Below are 27,526 nucleotides of genomic sequence, written 5' to 3'. Positions count from 1 at the left end.
GTAGCTGTGCTGGAATCCGAGCAGGGAAAACCCAATCATTCACAGCTTAGGACCAGGTTGTTCCCCCCTCCAAAGCCCAGCTCTAGAGCCAGTTTTGTTTTACTGTGAGGGTGGAGAGGCCCTGGCACAGGGTCCCCAGAGCAGCTGTGGCTGCCCCAGCCCCGGAAGTGTCCAAGGCCAAACTGGACAGGGCTTGGAGCAACCTGGGATAGTGGAAGGTGTCCCTGCCCTTGGCAGGGGGCGGGACTGGATGAGCTTTAAGGTCCCTTCCACCCCAAACTATTTTATGTGTTTTATGCTCATATTTACTGGTAAAAAATCAAACTACAACTCATGAGACAACTGAACTCCCATTTATGGGGGCATTTTGAGTCCCAAATGCATTACCAGAATCATGTACTCCGGAGAAGGAAACAGGAGTAGAAGAGACAGACAAACATTGAGAGAAAATGTGTAAAGTGGTATTATGTTATTAAAACATTACATTAGAAATAAACAGAACATAAACCAAAAATAGGTTTTAACCAGGTTTAACTTTTTTCTTTTCTTTTTTTTTTCTTTTTTTTTTAAAATTCAAATTGACCCAAAGCAAAAACTTACATTGCAAAGGAAGAACAAAATACATGACGGTATTGGTAACTCAGCATTTCATGGAAGCTGCACTTGTGGGCAGGTTTTTTCCTCCAAACCAGCCCATCCTGATAAAGATGCCACATCTTTTCTTTTGCCTCTTGGTATTTATCTGAAGAGTTTGTCCAGATGTGTTCTGCCAACCAGAGCCAGAAAACTGAATTTTCCACGCTATTCCAAGGAAGCCAGAGTTATTCCAAGCATGAATGATAGTGAATTAAAAGAAAAAAAAAAAAAAAGAAAACAAACCCAAAACAAACAAAAAAACCCCACTCGAGCTTTTCAAACTAACAAGTATTGTCTATAATGTAAATAGTTTAGAAATATGGTAATTAAATAATCTAAAAAACACTCTTACTCTGCTGTACATTTATAAACATAAATATTTACAAAAACTTTCTGCTTTGTTTTAAAGGATGAGGTTTGCAGTTTGTTAACGATCAGAGTCTTTTACTCATATTGATTCTTTGGTGTGTTTGCCAATTTTTTAAGGTTTATTAAAAGTGTTCAACCGTGAATTTTAAGGTAACGGAACGAGGCTACATCACAAGTCTCTATTATGCACTTCTCCTTCCACATTCTAGTCCGAATGAAAAACAAAGGTCAGTTTGTTCTTCAAAGTATTTGTGCACAATACTGAAAATAATAAAAAAAGGACCAAATTCCCCCTTATAAAAATTTGGGTAGGATTATCAATGAATAATCCTATTTTATCTGCACGTGAGCATGTGGGTAACCAGAGACAGTGCATGGGACTATCAGTAGGTTCAGACCCACATGTGCTGTGGTGCTTTGCAGAATTAAAGTGAGAAACTAGCTACAAGAGAAGGCTTAGCATTGCAAAAAAGGGTGAGGGCTTCCCTCCACCCTGGGGAGAGGAGAGGATGAAAATTAATTTAAAAGAAAGGCTTTTTACTGGCCTGAAACATATGTGTGTTCCCTTTTAGATGTCAGTTACTTAAAAGAAATAACCAAAAAACAAACCTCAAACAATAAATAATGGAATTACACATTTCTTCATTAAATAGCATTCTTGTAACCAACAAAGTCTTTCATAATTTTCTTCAGTCACAGCAACAGACAGAACAAATAATTTGCCTTAATATAGATTGCAACTAAAATATACTCTAGATTACCTTAGAAAATATTACTGTAAAAATTCAGTGGGAAAGGACATTGGTTTAGACCAACTTACAAGTGTAGTGAACAATACTAAGTCTGTTTTGTTTTTTTTTAAAGAAAACAGTTTTAAGATCCTGATTTCATGTCAGAAAATGGAAGATTTGTGTTAAAACCTGCCAGTATGCCCTGTCTCAGCACTGGAGAGCTCAAAGATTAGAATGGCTGATCTTCCCTCCACAGGAGCCAAGAGACTCGAGCTCACACTCACACCCCACCCATGTGCTCAGCTTGTCCCTACTCCACAGATACAACCAGGAGGAAGCACTACAAGCTCTACATCCCAGTGCAGGGTGTTAGGCTGGACTTGCTCACTCACACTGCCGAGATGTCAACTCTTGGTCACTGCTCAAGCAGCTGGACTTGGTACAAGCTGGAGATAAAAAGGTTCAACACCCCATTCCTAACCCTCTGAGCCATGAATCTCCAAAATCCCTTATTGTTTGGAAACCTGATGCAATGCCAGGCACAATAGGGACAGATAATCCCCCTCGCTTGCCATGGTTCCGGTGCATCCATTAGCAGTGATAAGGTTCATGCTCAGGGAGCTGCAGTCCGGGGTTATCAAATATTAAAAGGAACTAGCAGAGTTAAATAATATGAGCTGACCTGCCTTACCTTGCTTTTCCTATTTTTAATACTAAATATTTTGAAAGTGACGTGTGAAACTTAAAAGCCATCACCATTCCTTTCATCTCCCACTTCGGTTGATGCAATTGATACAAAAGCACTCCTGATATCAGAGGGGCTCTTTTGGAGCCAGGCAGATGCCCAAATAAAAGTAGAGAACACTGGCAAGAACATTATGCTGAGTCTGTAATGCCTTGAAAATAAAGAGAGGGAAACAACTGCACATTTTGGCCCAATCTTCTTTTGATCAAGAAATTCTTTTTTTTCTTACTATCAGAAACAAAACTCTGTAACAGATCTTTTAATACCTGGTTTGAAAAACACATTCAGTAGCCAGATTTCAGCACTCCTCTCAGTTTCTGTCTTCAGATTAATTGCAAAATTTAAACTTTCAATGTAAGTGGGGCTTTTCTTCTTAGTTAATAACTTGTGTGCCCTTCCTGCTCTCTAACCTGAAACAAACTGAATTTCAGAGCAATCAAAACAACTCCCCCCACCACCACTGCTTTTAAAACAAAAGGGTTTGGCCAATTTCTTTTCTTTTTTTTTTTAGTGGACACAATTTGGCTGAGAACCCGTAGATAAAATCTCAACTGAAAGTGAAATAAAGCAGGTTATACATTCATGAAATTCAGGGAGTAATAATGAACAGCAACTGCTGCATCATTTCTGTAATGTCACATCAACACTACAGTGAGGCAGCAGCTCCTGCTCTCACAAATAATGCACTGAGACTAAATGAGGAATAGTGGGGGAATCACACATAAAGGGAAAATACATCAGAGAGATTATTGCACAGGAGGCACTGTATGAGCAACAGAATACATTGGCTTCAAAAAATCTAAATTTGTTTCCTCTTAAGTTACTGTAAAAAATACAGAGGCTATGCCTCTCGGTAGTGTACTGTCACTGGTAAAAACAGACTTATAAACAGCCACCCATTCAACAGGGAATGTTGGGAAAGAGGGCCTGAATTCTCTGGGCATCCCAACTACAGTAATTAGGAAAAGAAAAATACAGAAAAAAAAAAAAAAAAAAAGCCAATGTATAGACCCTCAAATTGAACAGGGTAACTGCATTTTTTTCCTCAATTTCCAAATTATATTCATACAGTACCCAAGGACATGTTGATTATCCACTCTTCCCTCTGTCCTGCAAAAACAAACATGTGGCAGAGACAGGGGTCCCAACCAACAGGGCTCTGTAGTCTATCTGTATCCTTTTGCAGGACAGGTGCGTTGATTTCCAAACTTTTATGTTCTTGCATCATTGCTCAGCATGCCAACTCAAACCAACCACTTCCCTCGAGGGGCTGCCTTCCATCTCCACGGCAAGTCTGCACACGTAATGTGAAAACAAACAGAAAACCAACAGCAATTTTTAAAATGCAATATTGTATAGAAAGCTTGGACCTTGTAAACTTGGACCAAGAAACCAAAAATTAAGACCTTCTAGCTGTGGTATAAAAAACCCAAGGAAGTGTATACCTGCCTTCTGACTTCACAGAAAAATCAGAATTTGCATAGGATATACTTTGTGCAAGGCAACAAGCCTCTTCAGTATCTGGAATAGAACTAAACTTGCTCAGAGTTCCTTTCTTCATGGATATCAGATATCATCAAATTTGTGTTTTAAGTAGTCTTTCATGACCTTGGCAATGGGTAGTTCATCAAGTAGTCTGAGGTTTTGAAGGCCTATACACTGACGGATTTTAATTCGGCATAGATCTTGCAAGTTTCTGGGCTGTCCTGAAAAGACAAAAGGAACACATAAAAATAAAATGACCACATTTTAAACGTACTTTAAGACATCAGTTACTTAGCAAAATGACAGGGGTTTGCTGTTTCCTAAGAGGGAGAGGGAAGGGAAAAATTACAAGAGAAAAAGTATGCCAGTTAAGACCTTTTTAATGGACTCAATGAAATCATGGGATGAATCCTAAAAACATTTTTACATGCACAGAATTTTACTGATGCCAGTGTAACGTGATATCATCCATGTGAGGATTCCCACCAGGTGGCAACATAGCTTACACACTACAGAACAGCAGAACTCCTCCATTTAACTTTTTGTAGATTTTTTTCTATCCTTGGGGAAAAATACCCTCAGTCTTGCTTTTCTTTCAAACAGTGAGACAAAAACTTCTAAGTTCAGCTGTAACAGGACTAGGAAGTTTCCTTAGAGAGTGAGGATTTATAAAAGTTATTCCAGGATCACATGGCAGAGTTAAAGATTGGGGTTTCCTTTCCCTTTTAATGAAAACATAAAGCCTTCAGGCTTTGGATGCAGCCAAACCCTAGTCAAACAGAAAGGGATGAAAATGTGAGTTAACCACTGTCCACAGAGGAAAAACTTTACTGACATCACAAAAACTTCAGCATTCCTGGCAAGGATTTTCCAAAATAATCCATTTTCTTTCAAACTCATTCTTACCAGGAAACTACTCAAAATCAAACACCTTGAGAAACAGTTGGGTTTTGGTCCCTCTATCCAAAATAATCTCAGAAAATTTAATCAAGTCTTGTATCTGAATGCACCCAGCAATGGATCCCAAGGAAAAAAGAAAGAGAAAAAGAGCAGAACAACAGACATTGAGAAATCCTGCCCCAATAAACCCTTCTAGCTTTCAGCACTGGTGCCTTTGGGCCTTCCTAGCCCAGAGATTGCACACAGATCTATGTCTTTAATAGCTGTGAATAGCTTGCCCTTTGTAAATCTGTCTAGTGTTTTTTGAACCCATTCATACTTTCAGCATCCAAAACATCCTGTGGCAACAAATTTCACAATATAATTAGGCGTTGGCTGGAAAACTACAAAGTAATTTTATTTATTTTAGATCTGCTTCCTGATGGCTTTGTTGCATGCCTGCCATTCTTTGAGTTACAAGGAAAAGAATGAATAATTGTTCCCATGCCAGTCATGATTTTACATACCTTTATATAAACCTCCATCCTCCACTCAGGCTCGGTACCTCTTCCCAAAGCTGAAAACTCCAGTTAATAAGCCCCAACATGGGAATCACTCCAAACCTCTGAAAAAACTGCCTGCCTTTGTGCTTTTTCCTCATTCTGCTACAGCTTTTTTGGAGTTATTCCAGTAACACATCAAAGCTGTGCTAATCAATATTTTGATCATCGACTTAACTGTGTAAGCCTCTTTTTCTTTTTTTTTTTCCTCCAAGCCAAGACTTGGTTATGGGACTTAATGACTGTCAAATTCAAAATACTCAGCACCATGAACAATGTCGGTGCTTCTGTTGGTATCTATAGAAATGGGCTGACAGACAGGTAGGGATTTTTAGACACTGGGATTTATCTTAAGCACTAAAATTATCCAGGGCAAGCCAGCAGAAGTAATGCATGAAAATAGTCTCAGTCTGCTTTTAAAGAAATTAGGTTTGAAATTAAAAAAACATGAAAATTTGAGTTTCCTTCATGTATGTTGAAAATACTTTTATTATACTTATCACCACCTAAATGTCAATTTATTTTTAGTTATATCCTTCATCCATGATTTAAAATATAGACCAATAGTTACTTTGTCCACTAGTGGTTTCTTCTTGGCAACTTTTTTTTCCTACCTGAAGGAAAGAATTTAGGCAACTTGGACAACAACTGAGCATTCAAACTTCAGGGATTGAAAGTTATTTTTGGTAAGAAATGAAACAATCTTAATGGTGATAAAAAAATAGTTCTGATGCTTTAAAACAGGGTTCAGAAAGGATGCACTGCTTCAAAAGTTCACTGCAAACAGCAGCATTAGAAATTATAAAGGACTAGAGGTCTATGTGTATTTTCTGTAGTAGAGTACACAATAAATCAGCTATGAGACACTGATTTCTGGTTTCAGAAATAAATGCCTTTTAATTAACATCCTACGTGGTTTTTGAGAACATAAAGGAACAGACAACGTAAAATACCCAGAAGAAATTGGTCATCAGTTAATTCAAAAAGACCGATTATCAAATGTATGACATTTTCCCCTGATAAGCCTAAAAAATATTTCCTGGGAATGTGTTAACAATGGACATTTCCAGTGTTAAGCACCAGTTGCTACATCTAGTGGCTGCTGGTGTCTTAGGTCATGCCTTGCAAATTCCAAGGTTATTAATGCATTTGTGATTTATTAGAAACGGTGTCTGGAACACTTACTCATTCTTGGTTGCATCTGAATGAAAAAGAAAAAAAATAAAGGATTACGGACCGATGTCAGTGAACCTTAGCTTGGCAAATGAAAAATGTTATTAGTAACTTGGCAAAGTAAGACAAGTTAAATGATGAATTAAGTTCTCTTTAAAAACGATTAGGAAGTAGCAACTTTGGTTATATCCTGCATCACAAGTTTGGGAAGTTATTTAGGCAAATAAGCTGGAAAGGAAGAGAATTAAAAGAGAAAGGAACAAAAATCCCCACAAACATGAAAGATATGATTGGCCTAATTACCACTATCATATAAAACAGCGACATAAAACTACTGATCACCTTAAAAACATCCAACACATCCCTGATCCACCTCAAAGGGCCACCTTGTTGCTGTTATTCTGGATTTGCTCATGTGTTCACCAAATCATTACATACTGCAGTCAATTTATTTTGCTTTATAGCACTAATCAAATAAATTAGAAGTATTAATTACAGGAAAAAGATGTAGAGTTCATCTTTTGCCTTCCAGAGCTTGTGCTCTGTGCTGCAAGGGAAAGCAGAAATCCCCACCAATGCAATTCTTGTGCATAGTGTCCCAAACCTGACAGAAAAGCTTCTTCCAAACAGAAGAAACGTAAAGCATGGGCTTAAAGAATTGAGAGGAATTGCTTTTTGATTTCTTTTTAAATCTAGATGAAGCAGACTTCAGTATGTACAAAATTAAAGCATTTTCCTAAATCCGTTCTTCAGCTGCTAACGAAGTAAGTTTCTGAGCTTTCCCCACTTAAATAATTAGTAATTATTTTACTTAAAGAATGAAATGAGCCCTTAAATTATTATTAAGAGAACAGCCTTTGCTGGTAAAGCAAAGGAAAAAAAGCATATTTTAACAGCAAGAAATTATTACAATTAATCCGAATTTTCATTCAAAACTCCATCCCTTTCCATTTTGCAGTTTTCAAGAGTTTTTTGATACAAGATCTGAGAGTTTGTTGTTCTATCCCAGAGACAGACAAAACTTCAATTAAGGATTTGCTACCTGTCCAAAGAACTTTGTCACTGTTACAACTGCTCTGTGTTTATACCTGTGCTTTCCCTCTGCAGACAATGCTCCCCAAGAAATAAAACACTAACTCACCTAGTAAGTCTGTATTTAAGGATCATTAAGGCATATTCGTGATGCCTCTGACAACACTGTTTGTTGGGGACTTTCATCCAGTACTGTAAAGCTGGAAAAGGGGAATCCCTACCCATTTCCTCCACTGAAGATGCAGAGCAAAAAAATACATGTAAAAACCAATATAAAAATCATGAATTGACCTTTCTGTTACCCAAGAGAAAACTTAGGAATAGCTGAAATTAATACATTGTAGGCTGCAAGAAGATCCCCTCTGATGTATTGTTCTAACTACTAAAAGAAAAGTACTTTTAAAGCAAACAATTAGTGTCATTGGTTTGAAGTGGATAGGCTGTTTCTGAAGAAATTAAAAAATGAAAAATAACATCAGTGACATATTTCAGAAGCCGCCCACAGTTTTCTCTACAATATTAATGCATCTCTCTAAAAACCCTTGGAGTGGTATTTCTCAAACTGAGCCTCTGCCCCTCCTGGGACTTCTGAAAGGCTGAAAACAGTAGCAAGAAACCATTTGGTAATTTCTTTTTAGCTACAAAGGGAACTTAAAATTAAAAATCTTTTGAAACATTTTACAAAATATGTTGAAAACACGCTGATGTATGCTGGCAACAGCTCAGCTCCTCCAGAATATCAGGAAAAGTTTTTCTTTCTGCAGCAAACCCTTAAATCCATCCCTTATTTCACAGCAATGAAGGAATGCAGCTACTGCCAGCAATTAAACTGAGTTCTGAATTTGTGGGCTTTTTTGGGCGGGGTGCAGGGGGTGGGGGGAGAAGAAAAAGATAATTGAATTTATCAGCTGGAAACTCACACCCACCAGGCAAGAAACACACTGGGGAGGAGGCACTAAAACAGGATCCTAGGGAAAGGTTGGGATCACCTAGGAAATGACTGAGGCTGAGCCGAACGGGAATTTGGCTGCTCATTGCAACAGGTCTAAAGTTTACAAAATGCACTGGGTTGTACTCTGTGAAAAACAACAGCAGAATAATTGGAGAGGATATCTGGTTTTCCAGCATTCAAAATGCCAGAAAAAGCTAATATCAAAAATCTATAGATCTAAAATATTAATATCAGACATGCAGGGCTGAACGTAGAATTACAGAGTGTTCACTGAGAGCGTGAACAAACTCCTCCAACCCGAATCCAGCTCGACAGGACACTGAGAGGTTTGATTCTTTTAAACTGGATATCATACAAGTTATTTTAAAAGGTCTAATTTAATTTTGTTTTCAGTATGCCTCTGCTAGAATGTTTGAGCCTGACATATGTTTTCACTGGTCTCTGAAAAATAATTCCCCACAATGAGTTTTAGACGTCTATGAAATTTCAGCCTATCTGGCACAGAAATTATGTACCACGGAGATGCCTATTTTGGACTGAAAATTCATATATGAAAAAGCAGAATGTCAGTAAGGCTCAGTGTTATATTTAACAGGTGTATTTAGCAATGAAATGAAGATTCGAATATGCTTGCAAAGGTATTTTTAAAAAAATTTTGTAACATCTCTGTAAATTCAGTCTCATTGAAATTGCTATGGAAATTCAGCTAAGAATTTCAACACCATAATGTTTATCTATTTTTAGGAGACAGTAAGTAAAGTGCTCTGAACATCAAGACAGGCTTAGGATGCATTGTTATTCTATTTTAAAATTATTTTTGCAGAGTACAGCATAGGTGTACAAATGGGTGTGGAGCATGGCTATACCTTAAATACCACATATAAACTTTTTTTTTTAAAGGCCTCTTAAAAAATTCTTTCAAAGTAAATAACTGTATACAGCTGCACAATATGATTCAACTACTTAATATAAACAGTCAACTGCAGAGTAGAAAATTATAAAATAATCCCCTTATCCTAGTTCCCTGTGTAACTGGGTGACAAAGCAAACCTCAATCATCACTGCAAGATTTCCAGCAGCACCCAAGGAAACAAGTAAAGCCTGTGATTCCAGTAAAGATCTTCTATGTTATTGCAAACATGAAAATACCATTTCCTTTGTAATTATCCACGTAATAAAATATGTAGAAATCTACTTAATTCACTATGACACTTCTGTATTCATAAAAGCTAAAACTATGCAGAGAGACACTTTTTTAAATGTTCTTCCAGTTTAAAAAAAAAAATTCTAGTGAAAAGTTATCTTGATTTAGCCAAGGGATAGAGACAAAGGATGTATAAGGATTTCTTTAACAGGACTTCTGTCTCAGTTTTTCTGCACTTTTACAGTGCTATATAAATTTAAACACAAAATTACAATCTCTAGTCAAAGCCAAAGATCTGCCCTTTGAAAAATTCAAAAAAGGAACACAGTTGAAACATTTGTAGTTAAATTCACTGGGTGACCTTTAGATGTTGTTCCAGATCTGAACTGAATTCTTTTATACCTGTTGCCACACCAGGCACATCACATTGTTCTGGCCAAATCATTTCCTGAGCTCTTCGCCTTGACACAGACCAGCAGCTCGCCCAGCCCCTCACAGTCCCTTCTGCTCCTGAGCTGAACACAGATTCAATTCAAGGGGGGGGGGAGGGGGGGAAGTTTCCTTAAAATTCCCTTCTTTAAAGATAATAATTGAACTTCTAGTATCTTAAAGTTTATTTAAGCCCTTATGTATTTTTCTAACACTTGCATTTTTTCTACCTCTCGCATTTGTTTTATAAGTTTCAATATTCTCAAATCCCATTTAACTTCAAAATACATAATTTCATCCAGGGCTGTGATTGCACACTAATTTTATAAATATATACACTACCAATAAAAGTCTCTATGTACCTCTATCTTCATATATATCATATACATGCATCTCTATTTTAATTTGCATTAGTGCATTCAAGCTTAACACATTAACACTCCCGAAGAGACAGGTTCAGACCACGTGAAAACTGAAGCATTTACACTGCTTCAAACCAACTCTTTATCAAATGATCTCAGGTACTATGGTGGCTGCCAATAAGTGTTTTTTGGAATAGGAAAGTGTAATACAGATAAGGAAAAGGAAGGTGATTAATAAAATCATTGAGCAGTTTTCATCTTCAGTATTTTTTTTCCCCCAGGGAGACTTTGCTTATTTTTGTATTGTAAAAAAAGAGAGAGGGGAAAAAGAAAAACACTCAGGTCTGAACACCAAGTCAACAGCAGACTCATGGTCAAAAACTCTGTGGTTCCTAACTTCCAGCTTTGTGCTTAAATATTGAAACACAACTACAGAATAACTTCCTCTTGGAATTATTCTAGGAGCAAAGGAATCTCTACCTGTAACCAGGAAGAATATCAGACCTTCAGGGTCAAACCCCAAAATCCAATATCTTCTTGCAGACTCTCAGGGCCAATACTGAGTATTTCTGAGAGCTTGGTTTCTTGCCTGTTATTCCCAACCGGGGACCTGGGCTAAAGGCTGCCATTATTACCGATTACAATACCTACCAAAACAAAAAGAAATTCACATATGATGTTTTCTGAGAAACTGAAACTGTACAAATATGTTTTCCAAGTATAAAAAAAAAAAAGCTACTCACATCTTACATGTAGACTACTAAATAGTATCCCATTTATATGCAGCATGCAACTGCTTTCACTTCAAGACACAGATCAGTTTGATAACTTTCATAATGTATATCTATTAATCTTTAGGCTTAAAAATGATAATCTATTGAAAAATAAAAACTAATTTCTCTTTTACTATCAAATACACTCTTCAAAATTCAGATGTACATATAAAACTTACAGCTATGGATTTCTGCATAAAGCGCTTAGTATAAGGTTCAAATAAACAAACTAGAAATTCCTGTTAAGCCCCACAAACAAGGAACTGTTGCAAACCACAGAAGAGTTTCAGGAAGAATTCCAGTAGAAGAATTGTCTAAAAATTTTGTAAATATTTTTTCTAGAAAATACAAATTGCACTAGACTCATAAACAAGCATGACATCTCAACAATTCCCTGTACAGTCAGACTTAACTGGGAACTCCACTACCAAAATGCCAGCTTGCTCTTTATCCATCTCATCTCTCATACGGCATCTTATTAATTATTCATGAAAGCAGGGAAGACAGTGTTTGGATACTTACAAAAAGGGCAGCAGAGTTTGTTTACTGTGGTTTGTAAACATATATTGATAATTATTTTGCTCAGAAGCACAGCACTGAAGTGTTTTTGTCAGCACTGCTTTCCCAGTTGTCCCTCAAACAGCACAAAACTGGGATAGTTCCAACACTGCTACATTGGCCACAAATTAAAGATACTTTTTTTTTGTAGCAAAATGTACTTCTCACTTAACATTAAACCCTTAAGGTATGGAATCTGCAAACTAAAAGTTACAGTACCCGTTTCCATTGGTCTTTAGACACTGAGGAAACACAGAAGCAGCCTAAGCTTTCATGCTTACTGACACATCCTAAGACTGAAAAACTGCAAGTCTGGATACTGTATCATCTCCTAAAATCCCTGACACTGCAACTATATAGTGAGAGGCTTCCAAAAAGGAAACCAGAAAGAAATGTGTTTGAATGAGAAGGGGCAGGCAAATTAAACCAAAATTGCTTGTATTTCTTATTATCAACTTCCACCTCTCCAGAAATTCTCTTTCAATTTCAGATATGAGGAAAAACAACACCACAAATCATGTAGAAAAAGACAGGAAATTCCAAATGCTTATTTGTGTCAGCTACTGACAACAGATCTCAGCTGATTCACTTCCAGCCCACACTGACTTTCAGTTTCTTTACAGATTATATTGGTTGTCTAATTCTCATTAAAAAATAACCACATTCAAAAAAATAAAAGGAGCTGTAGGGGACAAAAAAGGATATATGAAATACCCCTTCCTCTGTAGTGCACAGATCCTTCTAGTTGGATGATAATTTATCAGGCCATCTTAACATGTTTGAATTCGCAAACTCTGCTGAATGCTAATCAGCAATTCCTAAATGCTTTAGGCAATACCATGATTACGAAACATTAGTACAGCATTCCATGTTGAGAGGAAAACTTTCAGTAGATCTAGTACACCAAAAACTGGTAATCAAAAGTGATCCGGATATTAGGAGCCCAGAACTTCTTCTAAATATCAGAAGTCACGATGAGTTAAAATCTCTCGTATTTCAAAGACATCAACAAAATCAAATCAAAGCTACACAGCACATGAAACCCCTTCAAGTTGCCGGAATGAACTGTAGAATTTTGTTGTCTGGTTTAGGGGAGGGAAGGAGAGAATGTGGGAGAACACAAAGCAGCCAAAGCTCTTTTCTGCCCTAGTTGTAGCGCAGATGAAAAAGCCATCAACTGCCGAGGATTTGCATGGCAATAAAAAAGCAAAACAAAAGACACAAAACACCCCCTAAACAAACAACAAAACCAAACCCAAAAATCATACGTGCTAAGGCCAGTAAAAAAATGAGATTTTACAGTCCACTCTTTTAAAATGAATGCTTCCTGTAGATATTTAAACAAAACTAATTTAAATGAAGTACACGTAACATTAGCACCTTTGCCAGTAAGAGATTCCCAGTATCACAATCCCTTCACCTTCCCAGGACTTTTCTAGTGCATTTAAATAGCATCAAGGGGCAGAGAGGAAGCATTTTTTTTTTCCTGGGGCTAAATTCAAAGAAGGCTTTTAGAGGACATTGTGTCCTGTGATTAACTTCTCTTACATACATACTTGTCACTTCTTGTAAGAAATCCAGACAGGGTCGGCTACTTCCAGAAATACTTATTGAAACAGCCAGTGGGGTCTGTCCTTCATAGTTCCTTGTGTTAGTGTCTGCTCCGTAATTATACAACATTTGTGCACAAAGCACATCATCTCTAAGAGCAGACAAGTGTAAGGGTGTCTGTCCATCTTCCAAGCGCCCCAAGTTTGTATCGGCCCCTCTCTGGAGGAACATTCGGCAGTACGAGTGATTGCTTTTGATCACAGCGTATCGTAACAGGAAACCATTCTGAATGTCGATGTTGGCATTGTGGTCCAGGAGGATTTTCACACAGCTTGACCTCTCCCGGATAATGGCCAGCTGGAGTGGTGTAGTACCTTTATCACTGAGCGGATCAACCTCAGCCTTGAACTCCAAGAGGAGCCTGACAAACGAATCTCTGCCGTAGTGAGCGGCGACGTGCAGGGGAGTCCAGCCATCATTGCTCTTGGCATTAATAATGTCACTTCTGTAGTCAGATTCCAACATCAGGCGTGCAATCCTCGCCCGGCCATGCATGGCTGCGTAATGCAGAGCAGTGAAGCCTCCAATTAAGTCCTTAACTGTGGGATCAGCTGAAGTTAAAATAAAATTTAAAAATAATTAGAAGGCGTTATGGTAATCCGGTGCTGAAAAAAAAGGTAAAAAAAATTTAAAAAAAAAACCAAACAAAAAAAGCCCTCAAAAACCCCCAAACAGTAATTGCTAGTCTTTCCAGGCATAGCACGACAGGATTTTTTCTACTTCAAACTAATTCTTGCTTTCATGAACATGCTATTTTTAAGACAAAGTTAAAATTGTACTTAAGAATGAATACAAAGAAAAAATTTTCTTTCACATACATATGTTTCCATTTGACAAATACTTTTCCACATCTTCCTAGCACTCTTAGGAATTAATTACTAATTACTCAAATCTCTCTGTCCATCCAGTTTTCCTCCAGCTCTACAATATTACATTTCTTTCTCAATGTTCAGCTTTTTATTTTCCCTTGTGTCGCTTCTTGGTCTTAAAAAGAAGCATGTGTAGAAACATCTGCTGTCCCAAATTGCGGATGTTTTGTGGTCTGGCAGCATTGTATTGTTTTTAGGGTGTAATGCTGTATTAGGTAAAATGTTTCTCTGTGGTCTGCAGGATTTCCAAAGCATGTAGGATGTATGTTATTTTAGATTATTTTGATAAAGTCTCTTTTCATAGATGATGAATCTGTTTAGAATCTGTTCTGAATTTATAGTTTCACAAAAATTTAAGAATGTAAAAACCCACTTCTGAAAGGACTCAGATAAACTGTTAGTACAGAGCACAGGTAACTACAGATTTATTTCCCCTTCACACAGCATGAACACTCAGACTGGTTAATTAATTTAAAAATTAAAATAATCCAATCAATTTACCTAATTTCCTCAGGACACCCAAACTTGTATAGCAAGTGACTAATTACCCAAGGCAAGGTGCCATTTCTCAGCTAGAGTTTCTCCTTTCACCATCCACAGGTGCTGCTGTTGGACACGAAAAGGTACAAACTACAGAGTGGAAGTTTGAACACCTTCCCAACCTAAGACAGATATCATCTGCACAAGATACCAAAGACCTGCTATAAGTTAAGTTCAACATACAATATTAATTGCAGGCTACCCTAGTCTGAACACACCTGAACACACAAAGGTGCTAACACGAAACAGGAATAAGCTTCCCAACCCACTTTGATAATACCCAGATAACACCAAGACAGACATCATACCAAAAATGAAAAGATTAGAAAGAAGGAGTAGAGAATGCAGCTGCAAAGATGATCCAGCAACTTTAAGGATACTTTTAAATGTAAAGAGAAGATGGAGAGAAAGAAAACAAACTAACAAAAAAAATCCAGCACACAAATGAATGCAGCCTGACTACACAGAGAAATAAGATGGGAGAACTGCCTCTAGTGCACAGAATAGGAATAAACATAGAAATAAGGGGTAGATTAAGGTAAGTTTAGTTCCTTGCTAGGGACACCTTTCCTTGTCTTCGGTGACAAGCAGAAGTTTCAGTGCTCTGTAAAGTCACACTAACCTGAGGTAAAGGAATGGCATACCTACAGCTCAGCAGGAAAATGCAGCCAGTGACTGAATGTGTGGTTCCTAACCTGCACTGTGATCATGTCCAAAATACAGCAAAGAATCAGCACAACTCACACAAAGATAATATTTCAAAGTGATGCTGCTTCCAAGGTCTCTTTCTTCACATTGCTCAGACTATTCTACATTGATTTCTGAGTGGTGATAAATAAAGTGGGTAGCACAGGCATGAGAATTGAGATACAGAGGGATGATACATTCTGAGGGGCAGAACTGGGGAGGAAGATGGACATAATGGAAGGGAGACAGCAGCAGTCAGAGCTGTTTTCCACCAAAAAAAGATTTTTAAAAGAAATAATGTCTGAGTTGTACCTTCTCTCTCCCACACTCCATTAGGCATGCAAGGCATAATTTCTATCCCCAGATGAGGTGCAGGTCACTGCCATAAGCCTTAATCAATGCCATTTCTAAATTCAAACAGACATGCCCAACTTTTACATGTGCACCTATATGCACTTTTATACTGGCTGTTGTAATCCAAACCCAATAATTTCCTTGTAACATAAGGATGCATTTTACCTATAGTTTTAAGTACCTTTACACACCTTCCTTACCCCCAAAATTTCATTGCTTTTGACCATTAAAGAGAACCCAAAAATTACTAAGTCATGTAAGAGAAGTGTCTTAAGAAGGATAGGAAAAAAAGCCACACAGTTGGGAAACCAAGCAACACAAACAACCAACCTTTCCACAACAAACCCGCTAGAAAAACCTTGTGAAAATATACTGTAATTCCCATTAAGATTATGGACTTCTAGTGAGCCAACAGCCTGCCTCTGGATTAGGGAAACAATTTTAACAGGATCGAAACGTCTGTTGCTATTCCATCAATATCCTGCTGCCACCTCCTGGAAAATGTCCGAACTTCACAAGGGCTTTCAGCAGAGGCTGGACCTGCATGAAGTTGCCTACAAATTCCATCCCTGTCTTAGTAAAAGTAACACCCCGAAGTTGATGGTGCCTGAAGAACTCGTGCTGCTCTGGGGGTTTTGTCTGGTTTTTCTAAAATTTTCAGTATTGGTATCATGTTGTAAAGTAACTCTCTTCCCCTGGAACATGAGCAAGGTAAAAATTAACTGGGAATGACTCTCAGATCACCTTTTAGAATCTGCAGAGGGGGTAAAAACTACCTGGTAGCTTTGGCTAGAACGGGATTAAGCCAGCACTTGCCAGCAGTTCTTTATCTCATCTCCATCCTGATTGTCAAACAATTCTTTCATTCCAAGCTTCCCATTAATATGGGGAGAGCAAAATCTAGAAACACTAACAACTGCATTTAGTCATTTCTAATGTTCTTAAATACAGTGGCAGAAACCTCAAACAGCTTATCAAGGGCATAAATTATTGCCATCAAGCTCACTTGAGATGGAAAATTTGTAGCATTGGATGATACTCAGATTATTTTATTTCATGTGAAAGTTGGGCACCTAAGATAGTAATTTAAACTCTACTGTTAATAAAACTCTTTTCTAATACTGTAATCTAGAGGATATATAGATTCATAAATAAAAGACTCATATTTTAGAGTTTACATTTACAGATCAGTGGAACAGTTTTCCTTTTTCCTTGACACCTTCCTTAGGTCACTCTATCACAGGAATATGGGAAGCCAAGAAAGCAATGGTTCAGCAATGCTTCTGGCTTCATAGAGTACTTCTATACTTCAAGCTTATTTCCCCCAGCTAGGGCTTAATTCTGGCCACAAGTTTTAGAAACATGGCTACATGTAGCTCCTGTTTTGAATTTCCTAAGATAACATTGATACAGAAGATGTCCAGGAAAGCACTACTGTTCAGAGACAGAAACACTTTAGGAGCTTAGTGGGGGTGAGCATTTTTCATTCTCTAGGTCCTCCCAGATTCTGCTTGACCTTACTAAAATTTAGATACAGCTGCTTGGCTACTTTCTTTTACTATTTCATTTCTAGGAGCTTTAGTGAATTATTTCTTCATTTTAATATGAGTAACCAGAAACTGCTCAGTTAATACCAAAAAGGTATCACCAAGGTACAGCTAACTACACACTTTCAAGACTTTAGTTTGTTGCAACATTAATAGTGGTGGTTGTGAATTAATAAAACGTATTTCTTGCCCAGTGTGGATTGTCTGCCTCTATCTGTCATATTAAAAATTTTAAAAGTACACTAAAGGGAAAAAAGGCTTGTTACACAAAAATCCAAGATTACTAATTTTGGTGTTGCTTTGTGACTCCAGATTGTTTCTATGGATGGGAAGAGCTGGCTTCATAGACTCTTCACTTTAACAAAATGAGATGAATATACTAAGAAAGTTAAATTCACTATTTCTCATTAAAACTAAGTTTCTCCATGGTTATGATGAACTTTCTGCATTTTACCAGCTGCTAAATAATATTTGTTATCTGACTTATCCCCTTGGTATCTAGTTGGTATTTCTGCTGGCTTCATCCTTTAGTCTGGGCTGGTTTTTCTGCATTTTCCCCATCTATCTGTGTCTCCTTCCTCAGCAGATAATAAAAAGCTTCCTGCTGTTCCACCACCTCCACTCAAATCAGCCAATCTGCATGCACAACACTGTCCTCTGGCTCTTTTCTTCGCTGGTGAGCAATGATGGAAGAGAAAAAGCAAAAGCAGGAGGTGGACAGGTCATGACTCCCATAAGAATCTACTTTTTATTTCCAGGTCAGTGACCAGATTCCTTCTCAGCCTTTATTAGCCCAACTCAACCTCCATCCCACCAGCAGGCTATGCTGGGAGCCTTCCAGCATCTCAGATCTGAGGCACAGCACTCTACCCTCAGCAACAGCCCACTGTGGTTTTCCCAGTCCTATTTTCCCTATGAAAGTATTCCCAGCTCTGCTAAGCTCCATCATCCCTTGGAACGGCCACAGCCACAAACACCACCAGTCACCCCTTCATTCCCATCTCAGTTCCCTCTTTCCTCCAGAACTCCACACACTCCCTCTCACTTTATTACCAACATATAGTTCAATACTCTCTATTTTACCATAAGATTCACACCAGAAAAGGAATTTTTCCTTCACCCCAGTATCGGGTTTTTTTGTTCCACAGGGATTAAGCACCAGCAGCAAAACAATCCACTCCAGAGAGAGAAAAGTAAAGAGCATGTGAGGAAAGGTAGACAAAAACCTCTCCCTAATGAGGGTGGCATGATTAACTCAGCTTGTAAGATTCAACTCACTCGCTGCTTAATAACTCATTTGTGGCATTATTATGTGATAAATACTCATTATTTTTATGCCTCTGTTTTGAGGGAAAACAAGGCAAGGCACAAGGCAGTGCCAATTTTCAGGAGCGAGGCTCAGCTGCAGGAAAGCTGCTGTGGATGACTAACCCTCACACTATTTGTTACTCAACTTTCTCATCCCAGTGATTCAACTCCAAGCTGTCTCAGGACAAAGGTGTTTCATTACAGGCAGCTTTCATGAGGCATCACATTCAGCTGGTATTTTGTATAGGAAAGAGTAACAACAAAAATAAAAACAAACCACTGCATCAGCAGCTGTGTAATATGAAAACCTATAAATTGAAAATACATAGGAATACAGAAGGGATTGGGGTTTTTTATCATCTTTAAATTTACAGATAAAAAGTTAAAAGCAATGTATGTGACTGAAAGCCTTAAACTTTTGATTTATCAAACGGAAGGTTTGCGCTTATCCGCAAATGCTACATTTAAAAAGTTGAACTTAAAGTTATGTATTAGTGCAATTTAGTAGCTTTTTTCCCCTCTTCCAATAAGGACATGGGGGTTGACCCTTTTATGTAGTTACAGTCTGTAGTAGGTATATCCACAGAGTCCAGTTGCTCAGGCTGTATTTCACCACTGCTCTTAAGGAACAAATCACTGATTGTGCCACTACCACAGCCTGCTAATGCCACTCCACTTTCAGGATGATCCATACAGCTGACAAACACTGTGACAGACACAAGTGGCCAACATGGCCTCAGATACACAAAACATCAGAAAGATCATTTCAGCTTGCTTGGGACTGAAAACATGTTAATTCATAATTCATTTGGTAAGAACAGTGCTAGGATGGAGGATGCCATTCTTTAAGAGCACTGATCAGAACATGGAGAACATCTACTGATTTCCTCTCCAGTACCACATTAAAAGATTAGGACTATCCCTTTCTAAAACTTCAGGTGGCCTTGGAAGATGATAAAGCAATGAGAAATTCTGACTGTACCACCTGAGGGATAACAATCATCACCCACATGAGTATCACTTAAATCAACAAAACTCAATCAGTTCTTGAAATAAAGCTTCATCATGGCTGGATGCAGGAGAGCTGTAAACTCATCTGGATTAGCTGACACTAAAGTCCTTGCACAAAGAGGACTGTTTTCATAAAGTTTAGCAGATTCTGTTAAACCTATATTAAACTTAGTCTTTAATGCATCTGGTTAACTCGTGTTAGAATTCTGAAACAAACTTCCCTAGGATTCAGGTCAATTCAAGGACCTGCCTTCCTCTAATAATACCCCCTAACAGAGAAGAAAAGCCTGTAGTGAGTGCTCTGAGTGCATTTTATTTTATAATGAGTCCTTCTGCCCTATTTTCATAATGGTTATTCATTCCTTGAACAATTCCTAGGCAATGCTGGGGGGAAAGAAGTTATTAAGATATAAAGCTAATCTATGATGTCATTCACAGAGTATGCATCAGAAATAAACAGAGATTAAGAACAAAAGAATAACAAATAATTACAAAAGATAACCAGAAGTATGAGTATGATATCTCATCAGTGCTGGAAAGCCCTGCAGTGGAAATTGGGATAGAAAGGTGTCAGACGAGCATCAAGATTTTTCTCTGTGGGCAACTCACCTCCATGCTCCAGAAAAACACGGACACATCTCTCCTTGCCTCTTGCTGCAGAGAAATGAAGCAAGGTCCAGCCATTGGCATCCCGACCATTTGGAGAATATCCCTGCTCCAGCATCTTGCGCACGGTGTGAACATCGCCAGCAGCCACAGCAGCCTGGATCTGCAACTCTTCCTGCAGCTCAGGGTTCCTCCGGCAGTGGTGGTGTAACATCCTAGCTGAGTCTGGCCTTTACAGGAGCCTCATGAGCTCACACGAGTCACCTCCAATCAGTGTGAAGCAGGAATAAATTAGGATTGGGATCAGAAATGGGGTATCTAGGAAAAAAGGTCGGCATTAATGAAATGCGATGCTAAGATTTCTCTCTATATGCTGAGAAAAGTGATGTTACACAGAGAATAAGCCCCAAATGATCTCATTATTATTAGCAAAATCATAGTACATGGCTGACATCACTGAACTGTAAAAGAAAAGGACACTTGCACATGATAAACAGTAAACGTTTTCTTCAGAAATGACAGCATCAAACAGCAGTTCACCATTAAAGCAACTGAGCAATAAACAAAATGAAAAATCTCTGGAACCCACCACTTACTTCAAAATCACACTGTGGTTAATACCACTAACTCTGGAGATAGCGGTTAAATGGATTATCCAAACTATGGAATGGGTGATCCAAACTGTTGCAGGAAGCAGCACTGCACTGCTACAGTAACTGAACTATGATACTCTTTTTTCTAGAAATGTACCCCTTCTAAGCTTCAGTGAAGATATCTTACCAATACGATCCTGAGACCTACTGCACGTATTAGTAACACTCATGTTCAAACTGAAAACTTTAGTTATCTTTTTTCCTTTTTTACCCTTTTTTTTTTTAATTAGAGTCTACTGTTTGTATTCTGGCTTGAGCACTTCCTAGTTAGTACACAAAGGCTGCAAACAACTTCCACACTCCAAAAATCAAGTACAAGGATAACAATATATGAGACCTGAAAATACATTTAAATGCAGTTACTATAGTACTGTCAAACACCATGAGAACATGTATCAGAATAATTCAATTTAGAATTGTCTTGACAGAGTATATGAAAGCTGGGCCAAAATGGTATCTAAAATAGCCACTGTAAAAGAGTCTAGAAACAGGCAGACACTGGGAAACAAGGAAATACTATATCCTCCATGCTCTGTTTGAAAAGTACCATCTGCAATTCTACTTGGGGACAAGAAAATAAACAGGTATTTAGGGATTCTTCCCCAATACACATTCATGTGCATTGTGTATTATATTCTATAGTCCTAAAATGGAAAGGAGTACCAGAAGAAAGAATAAAAGCTTAGGGCATGCTGAGCAATAGGGGCCTCAGAAAATATTCAAACATGTTGCAATGAATATTAACAGACCTAGAAGATTACAAAGAGGAATGTATTTAAACACCTCCAAAGTTAATCAAGATTAAAGTACAAAGAAAAGTTTTAAAGATGAAAATTAATTTCAAGCAAAACTTAAAATTTACAGTAATTTTTTTGTTTATTAGGATGTTAACCCACATCACCACCTAAACCTGCTTTTAGGTATCATAAGGATTTCCAGGTCCTCGTGATCTGCAGGTCATTCAAAAGACATTGCAATCAACTCCCCATATCCCACCGGACACTTGTTTTCCTGCAATCCAGATATACCCACAGACAAGAGAGAAGTGAAAGCATCAATCACTGCCAACTTTGCAGACAAAGGCACAGCATGTATTTGCTCTTCTACAACCTCATCATGCCCATGGTAAAGAAGTTATTTATCTGCTTTTTGGAGAGATATAAACTCATAATTAACAGGTGCTCCAGTGACCCTACTTACCCTGCAAATATGGAAACCACACACAGCAAATGCCTGTCTTTGACATTTATAAATGCTTCAGCTTACCATGTACGCCAACAATCACTACTTCAGCATAGGGTTATTAAAGAAGACTTTTTAGCTCCATATGTTATACATGGCTTAGAAACTGGCTTTGTTTAGTTTTATAGTGTGAACTTCATTATCTGAGACTGGGAGGAAAGGGGATTTACAAAGCAGCAACTGCTAACTCAATAGGTCAGCTTTTCCAGTATATTCCAAAAATCAAGCTTGGTTAATCTGCTGACAATGGAAGTATTTCTATTGACTCTAATAAGCTTTTGCTAAGCCCTTTTCTAAACTCCAATTAGCACTTCAGAACATGCTCACCTATAAGACAGTGAGCTTGACTTCATTCTGCATCACACCACTAACAGCACGGTTAATAAAATTCCAGCTGCAAGAGTCAGATCTTCCTTTGGATTTGCAGGTGAAAACTGACTGTAGAATCTAACCGATGATGAATTGTGCAAAACCCTTAAAAAACAGTAATTCAGACTGTGTCCCTTTAGCCCTTGTTTCTGGATACCTACAAAAACAAGATACAAAAACTTTTTTTCTGAAACTGAGAATACCTGATCAAAACTTACTGTAAACAAACTTTATGATGCCATTTTTACAGTCCTTTATTATAAAGGACAACTACTTGCAAACTCTCATGTGGTCCTGAAAATTAAGGTCAGACTAGTTGCTCAAAATGCTACAGAATGAGAAGGGATGACTAAAGAGATGAAGTGAAATGGGATTTCTCATTTGAGGGGCCAGCAGTATTTCCCCTGCAAGTCTCTGTGAAGACAGTTGGTTAAGGAAAAGCAGAGCTCTCTCTCTCACACTTCTCAGCTGGTGGGTATATTTGTAATGCAGCATTATAAAAAATTGGCATTGGCTCCATATGTTGCATGTGACTAGCAGAGCTTATTCAAATTAGCTGGTACTAAAGTACATAAGTACTAAAACATACAAAGCAGAAGACAAAGTCAGGCAGCTCCTTTTATCACTTGCACAGTTTCTGTAAATATCCACTCTTCCATCTCACCCCTATGGCAAGCAATGAAATTCAAACGACAAGAATATTCAACCATAACATTAAAGGTTTCAGGATAGTTCTAGGTACACACCAGCTTTGAAAACATTTTCACTTCTGCTCCATAGATCATTTAAAACTCCTTTTTGCAAAGCCCCATTAAGACATCAATCTTTGGAGAAGAGAAGGAGGACTACTGGAAGTAGCCCTTTGGCATTTAATATTTAATGTTTTGCAACTGTAATCAATCTCATTCAGAACTCAGCATGCATTTGGGTTGTTACATATTGGCTTTCTGCATGCACGTTAAAAAATGAAAGGAAGCACAAGGGGGAAAAATATACCTATATATTCTTGGTTAGAATGATTTTATAGTGCCATGAAAATGGAGGACAACAACAGTTACTTAATTGATTTTGCAAGTACAACAGGATAAACTCAATGTGGTCCTGAATTACCTTATAAGAGGTTGTTACTCTTTGATGAATGTCCCACTCTTCATTGTCTTCACTGTTCATAATCTTCTGTGCCCATGTGTGTCAAACAACCTGCTACCCCTTAAAAAAAAAGGTATTTCTTGTTAGTTGCAAAGAATAAAAGTGAGAGGTTTACTTACTCTTACTTTGTGTGAGAATGCTACATTTTAATGCAGCTATGTCAGAAAAGACCCAAAGTGTGTTTTCTATCATTATCAAAGAGTCCTCCAGAGGCTGGAGAGTTCGCTTCTGCCATATGAGGAAAAGGCTACAGAAAATATTTTATGGAAGACAAGAGAAATGAGAGGCATGCTTCCTCTCTGGAGTAATCCTTGAAGAAATTGTCTACATCCTTCTCTAATAAGTACATGTATCTGCTCCTGTATGGAACAAGAATGGATGCAAAGGTTACAGTAGGTATTTCTGCCTCACTGCTCAACATCTCCCTGTGGGAGCCAGATGCCAGGAAACACATTCAGGATCCATTTAGTTCTTCCCAAACTACTTTTGTGGGTTTTATATTTGTTTGTGGGTTTTTTTCTAGTTGTTTTTGTATAGGGTTTTGATTTTTTTTTTTTTTTAATCTCTATCCCCTCTCTGCTTCTATAAGTAAAGAATAAAACCTGACCCCATAGAACACTGAGCTGTGTCTTTCAGCTGGATTTGGAGAGCCACCAGCCTGTCTCCTCTCCCTCATGCAACAGCTCAAGCTGACACATGCTGCGTTTCATGAACAGGTAAAGCCACCTCCACAGTTCAAGAAAACCACCACCTCAAAAATCTTCATCCTTTTCTTCATATAGAAAAACTACTCTCTAAGAATCAAGGCTTACCAAACACCAGTTACAACCCCTGTGCAGATTCCTACTGCAGACTAACCCTCCTTATCCTCCCTGTCACCTGCAGTTAACAGGATCAGTCCCAGACCATTTCTCCTGTACTCATCCCTAATTCGTCGTACACCTCTATCTGACCTTTCATTTCCTCTGGCTGCAAACTTTTAGTGAAAGGCCCCCTTATCTCATCTGAGCACTGCAATAATATAATAAACAATAAAACCATTAAATACTTAATTGTACAGCTGATCACACAAACCCAACTGTGACTTGTTTCTTCCGCAAATGAGTTGCACCAGAACAGTTCCATGAACTGTGCAGCTCTTAGCTTAAGTTGAAGTTTCTGCCACTTAATGTAACATAAAATCATGCTTCTGCAATGATAGCTCAAAGAGGAGGATGAAAAAAGCCCTTTTCATCCCTCTTATGCACATTTTCCAAGAGCTTTGCTTCCCAAGATACAGCATACAAGGTCTTCAGATATGCTTACAGCCCTGCACAAAACTGCACTGCCATGACCTAATTTGATCACATTTCTAGCCTTGTTTTTTTGCATAGATGATCAGTCGTTCACCTTTTTTTTTTAAATTTTTGCATGATTTTCACTTTAAAACCCACACATTTTTTATTAGCTGATGCAAATTAGAATTGCACTGACTTCACAGACTACAGACAAGGTAACAGATTGCTCCACTAAAAAAGTAACAAGCTTTTTCCCCCCAAAGGAAAATTAGCTGCATATGGCAAGAGTAAGATCTGCAACTTTAATAAAAATAAGTCATATTTAGTGAAAGAAAAGCTCCCTCACTCAATGACTTAACTAAGTTTGATTAAAACACTAATAATTATAGTAGAAGCAGCAGTAATAAAAATAATAAGACAAACATCCTCATTATCTATTGATAATGTCTCATGTTCTCAAAGAGATCTTAGACTTTTCCACATCAATGTGTCACTTCTTGAAAGTCACTGCAAACATCATGTGGAAAATTAATTCCAACATATGTATATACTTACTTAAAGAAAGTTAAAGGTTGGTACAAAAAGCAAGACCTCAACTCTCAGTATTTTTCTAATTCGCATAGCCTGACAGATAGACCTGGTTCCTAAACTCTGAGATTATACATCCAAGAGCAGAATAAAGACCATAATTTACTGATGCCAGCCTAACTCTGTACAACAAGGAAAGTGCACCATTACACACAACATTTAGTATCTGGCATAGACCTAATCAGTGTAGATCCGAGCTGCCAGTAGTTGAAATATTCCGAGACATTTAAACCAAATAAACAACAGAAAAAAAGGAAAACCCCGTGAAAAAAGAATAATCACATCAGCCTTCATTAGTCTCACAACTCACTTCTCCTACCCCTTTCAAAACTTGAACAAACTAAATGTGTTCTCACTCAAATGGCATTTTAAAAATGGTCAATGTATTTTTGACAAACTAAACACAACCATCATCTTCAGCTGTCACTCAAGTTCCTATTCCAGGAGCTCTTCAGACAACAGAGTAGGGCAAACAATTGTGTTGTCATTTGCATTCTCACATCATAATCATGAAGTTTGCAAGTAACATGTGAAATATCAAAATTGCACAGAGCCTTATAATTCTGAATATATTTTCTGCTGAATGCTCCATGCTACAGCCCAGACAGACATCAAGTGACGTATCCCTGTGGCTAAGATGAAAATCACCAAGCAACATATGCGAGTTGCTGGGTCTGAAAGCAATGAGTTAACAGTGCACAAATCCAGAGCATCACAGAGGAACTGCTGCTTCAAAGAAAACAAGCCTTCACTCCTCACAAGCTGTCATTAAAAGTTACACATTTCTTGTAAGAGCTCCAGTAAGGCCAGCTTGTAGCTCGGACATACTAAATTTAAAATAACCAAAAGAGGTAACCTACAAGTGCCTCACCAATTTCAGGTGTTCACAGAGCTAGAGATGGTGTTGTTACACACTAATAAGCAGCTGTCGTCTTGTTACATTCTGCAGGTGGGTGAAACTGAAGCACAGAGGTGTCATTTTACTACAATTACCCATCTCACAGAGAGGTTGTGAGGTCTGACTTTGGGCCTGATGGAGAATCAGAGAAATCACCCAGCTCAAGCAACTTCAGGTCTGCAAACCTGAGGGAAACTTCACCTTCACAAAGCAAATCAACTATTAGCCATCCTCAGTGCCCTCGCCCAAACATTGGCAACCCTAAGCACAAGCAGAGCCCCATGAATAAAATCCTGCAATTCCTTCCAAATGCAGGACCTCAATGCTGATGCTAAAACAAGGCCTTACAGCTTTTTAGAGTAGAGAATGCTGCATCAGGTTCACACAGCCAGAACCTCCTTCCTCAAGATGTGCACTGAAAAACTGTAGGGAGCTTGTGCTCTGCAGCATGGTTGGAGATCCTCATGTACCAAGCAAAAAATACCAATTCTCCTCCAATTTACAGCAGTGCTGCTACTAAGTTTTAAACAGCAAAAGTCAGATGGAAGCTTAGCCTTAAAAGTAATTAATTTGTAGCAAGTGCTAATTGCTAAGATTTATGTATTTTCACATGACTTACTATCATTAGAGAGCCCAAACACCAACACTGCATGGAATGACAGAAGCAGGAGCCAATGGCGAGCTCAAACAACATTAAAGCAGTCACTTCAGCACTAATTTTCACAGCACAACTGATGAACAAACTGAGTGCTGCTTACAGAATTTGTGTCATTCAACAATCTCTAGAAGCATATTTGATATTTCTATTTAATACAGCCTAAAAAAATCCAAGTGGACAAAATTTGTTGGATGTCTTTACTGGACAAAGCAAGATTTTCACTGTGATAATATCACTCTGTAAGCACTGCTGGAACGAAACAAAACCATCCCTCAGACAGCGCATTTCCTTTAAGGGTTTAGAGTTCACAATAAGGAAAAACAAACCCAAA

At 38.1% G+C, this 27,526-nt stretch overlaps 1 protein-coding gene across 3 annotated transcripts in view; it reads right to left on the bottom strand.

Annotated features, from left to right (window-relative positions):
• Positions 1–334: 334 nt before the first annotated feature.
• Positions 335–27,526, bottom strand: part of ASB7 (ankyrin repeat and SOCS box containing 7) — a 29,748-nt gene continuing 2,556 nt past the window's right edge. Inside the window, exons 3-7 of one of the 3 annotated variants that reach the window (XR_007206596.1) lie at positions 23,736–23,834; positions 20,365–20,625; positions 13,385–13,990; positions 10,978–11,144; positions 4,105–4,187 (exon numbers count right to left, since the gene is read on the bottom strand). Coding sequence is in view for 2 of the 3 variants with exons in the window: in XM_048317971.1 (XP_048173928.1) it covers positions 4,048–4,187; positions 13,385–13,990; positions 20,365–20,575 (957 nt within the window). In the remaining variant the exon portion in view is untranslated. Of the gene's footprint in view, positions 4,188–10,977; positions 11,145–13,384; positions 13,991–20,364; positions 20,680–23,735; positions 23,835–27,526 lie in introns of all 3 variants that reach the window. The other 2 variants (XM_048317971.1, XM_048317970.1) reach the window with 2 other exon arrangements.

This window comes from Corvus hawaiiensis, chromosome 13, assembly GCF_020740725.1.
Source record: "Corvus hawaiiensis isolate bCorHaw1 chromosome 13, bCorHaw1.pri.cur, whole genome shotgun sequence".
NCBI lineage: Eukaryota > Metazoa > Chordata > Aves > Passeriformes > Corvidae > Corvus > Corvus hawaiiensis.
Note: the sequence above shows the minus strand (reverse complement) of the source record. Positions and strands in the feature narration are given on the sequence as shown.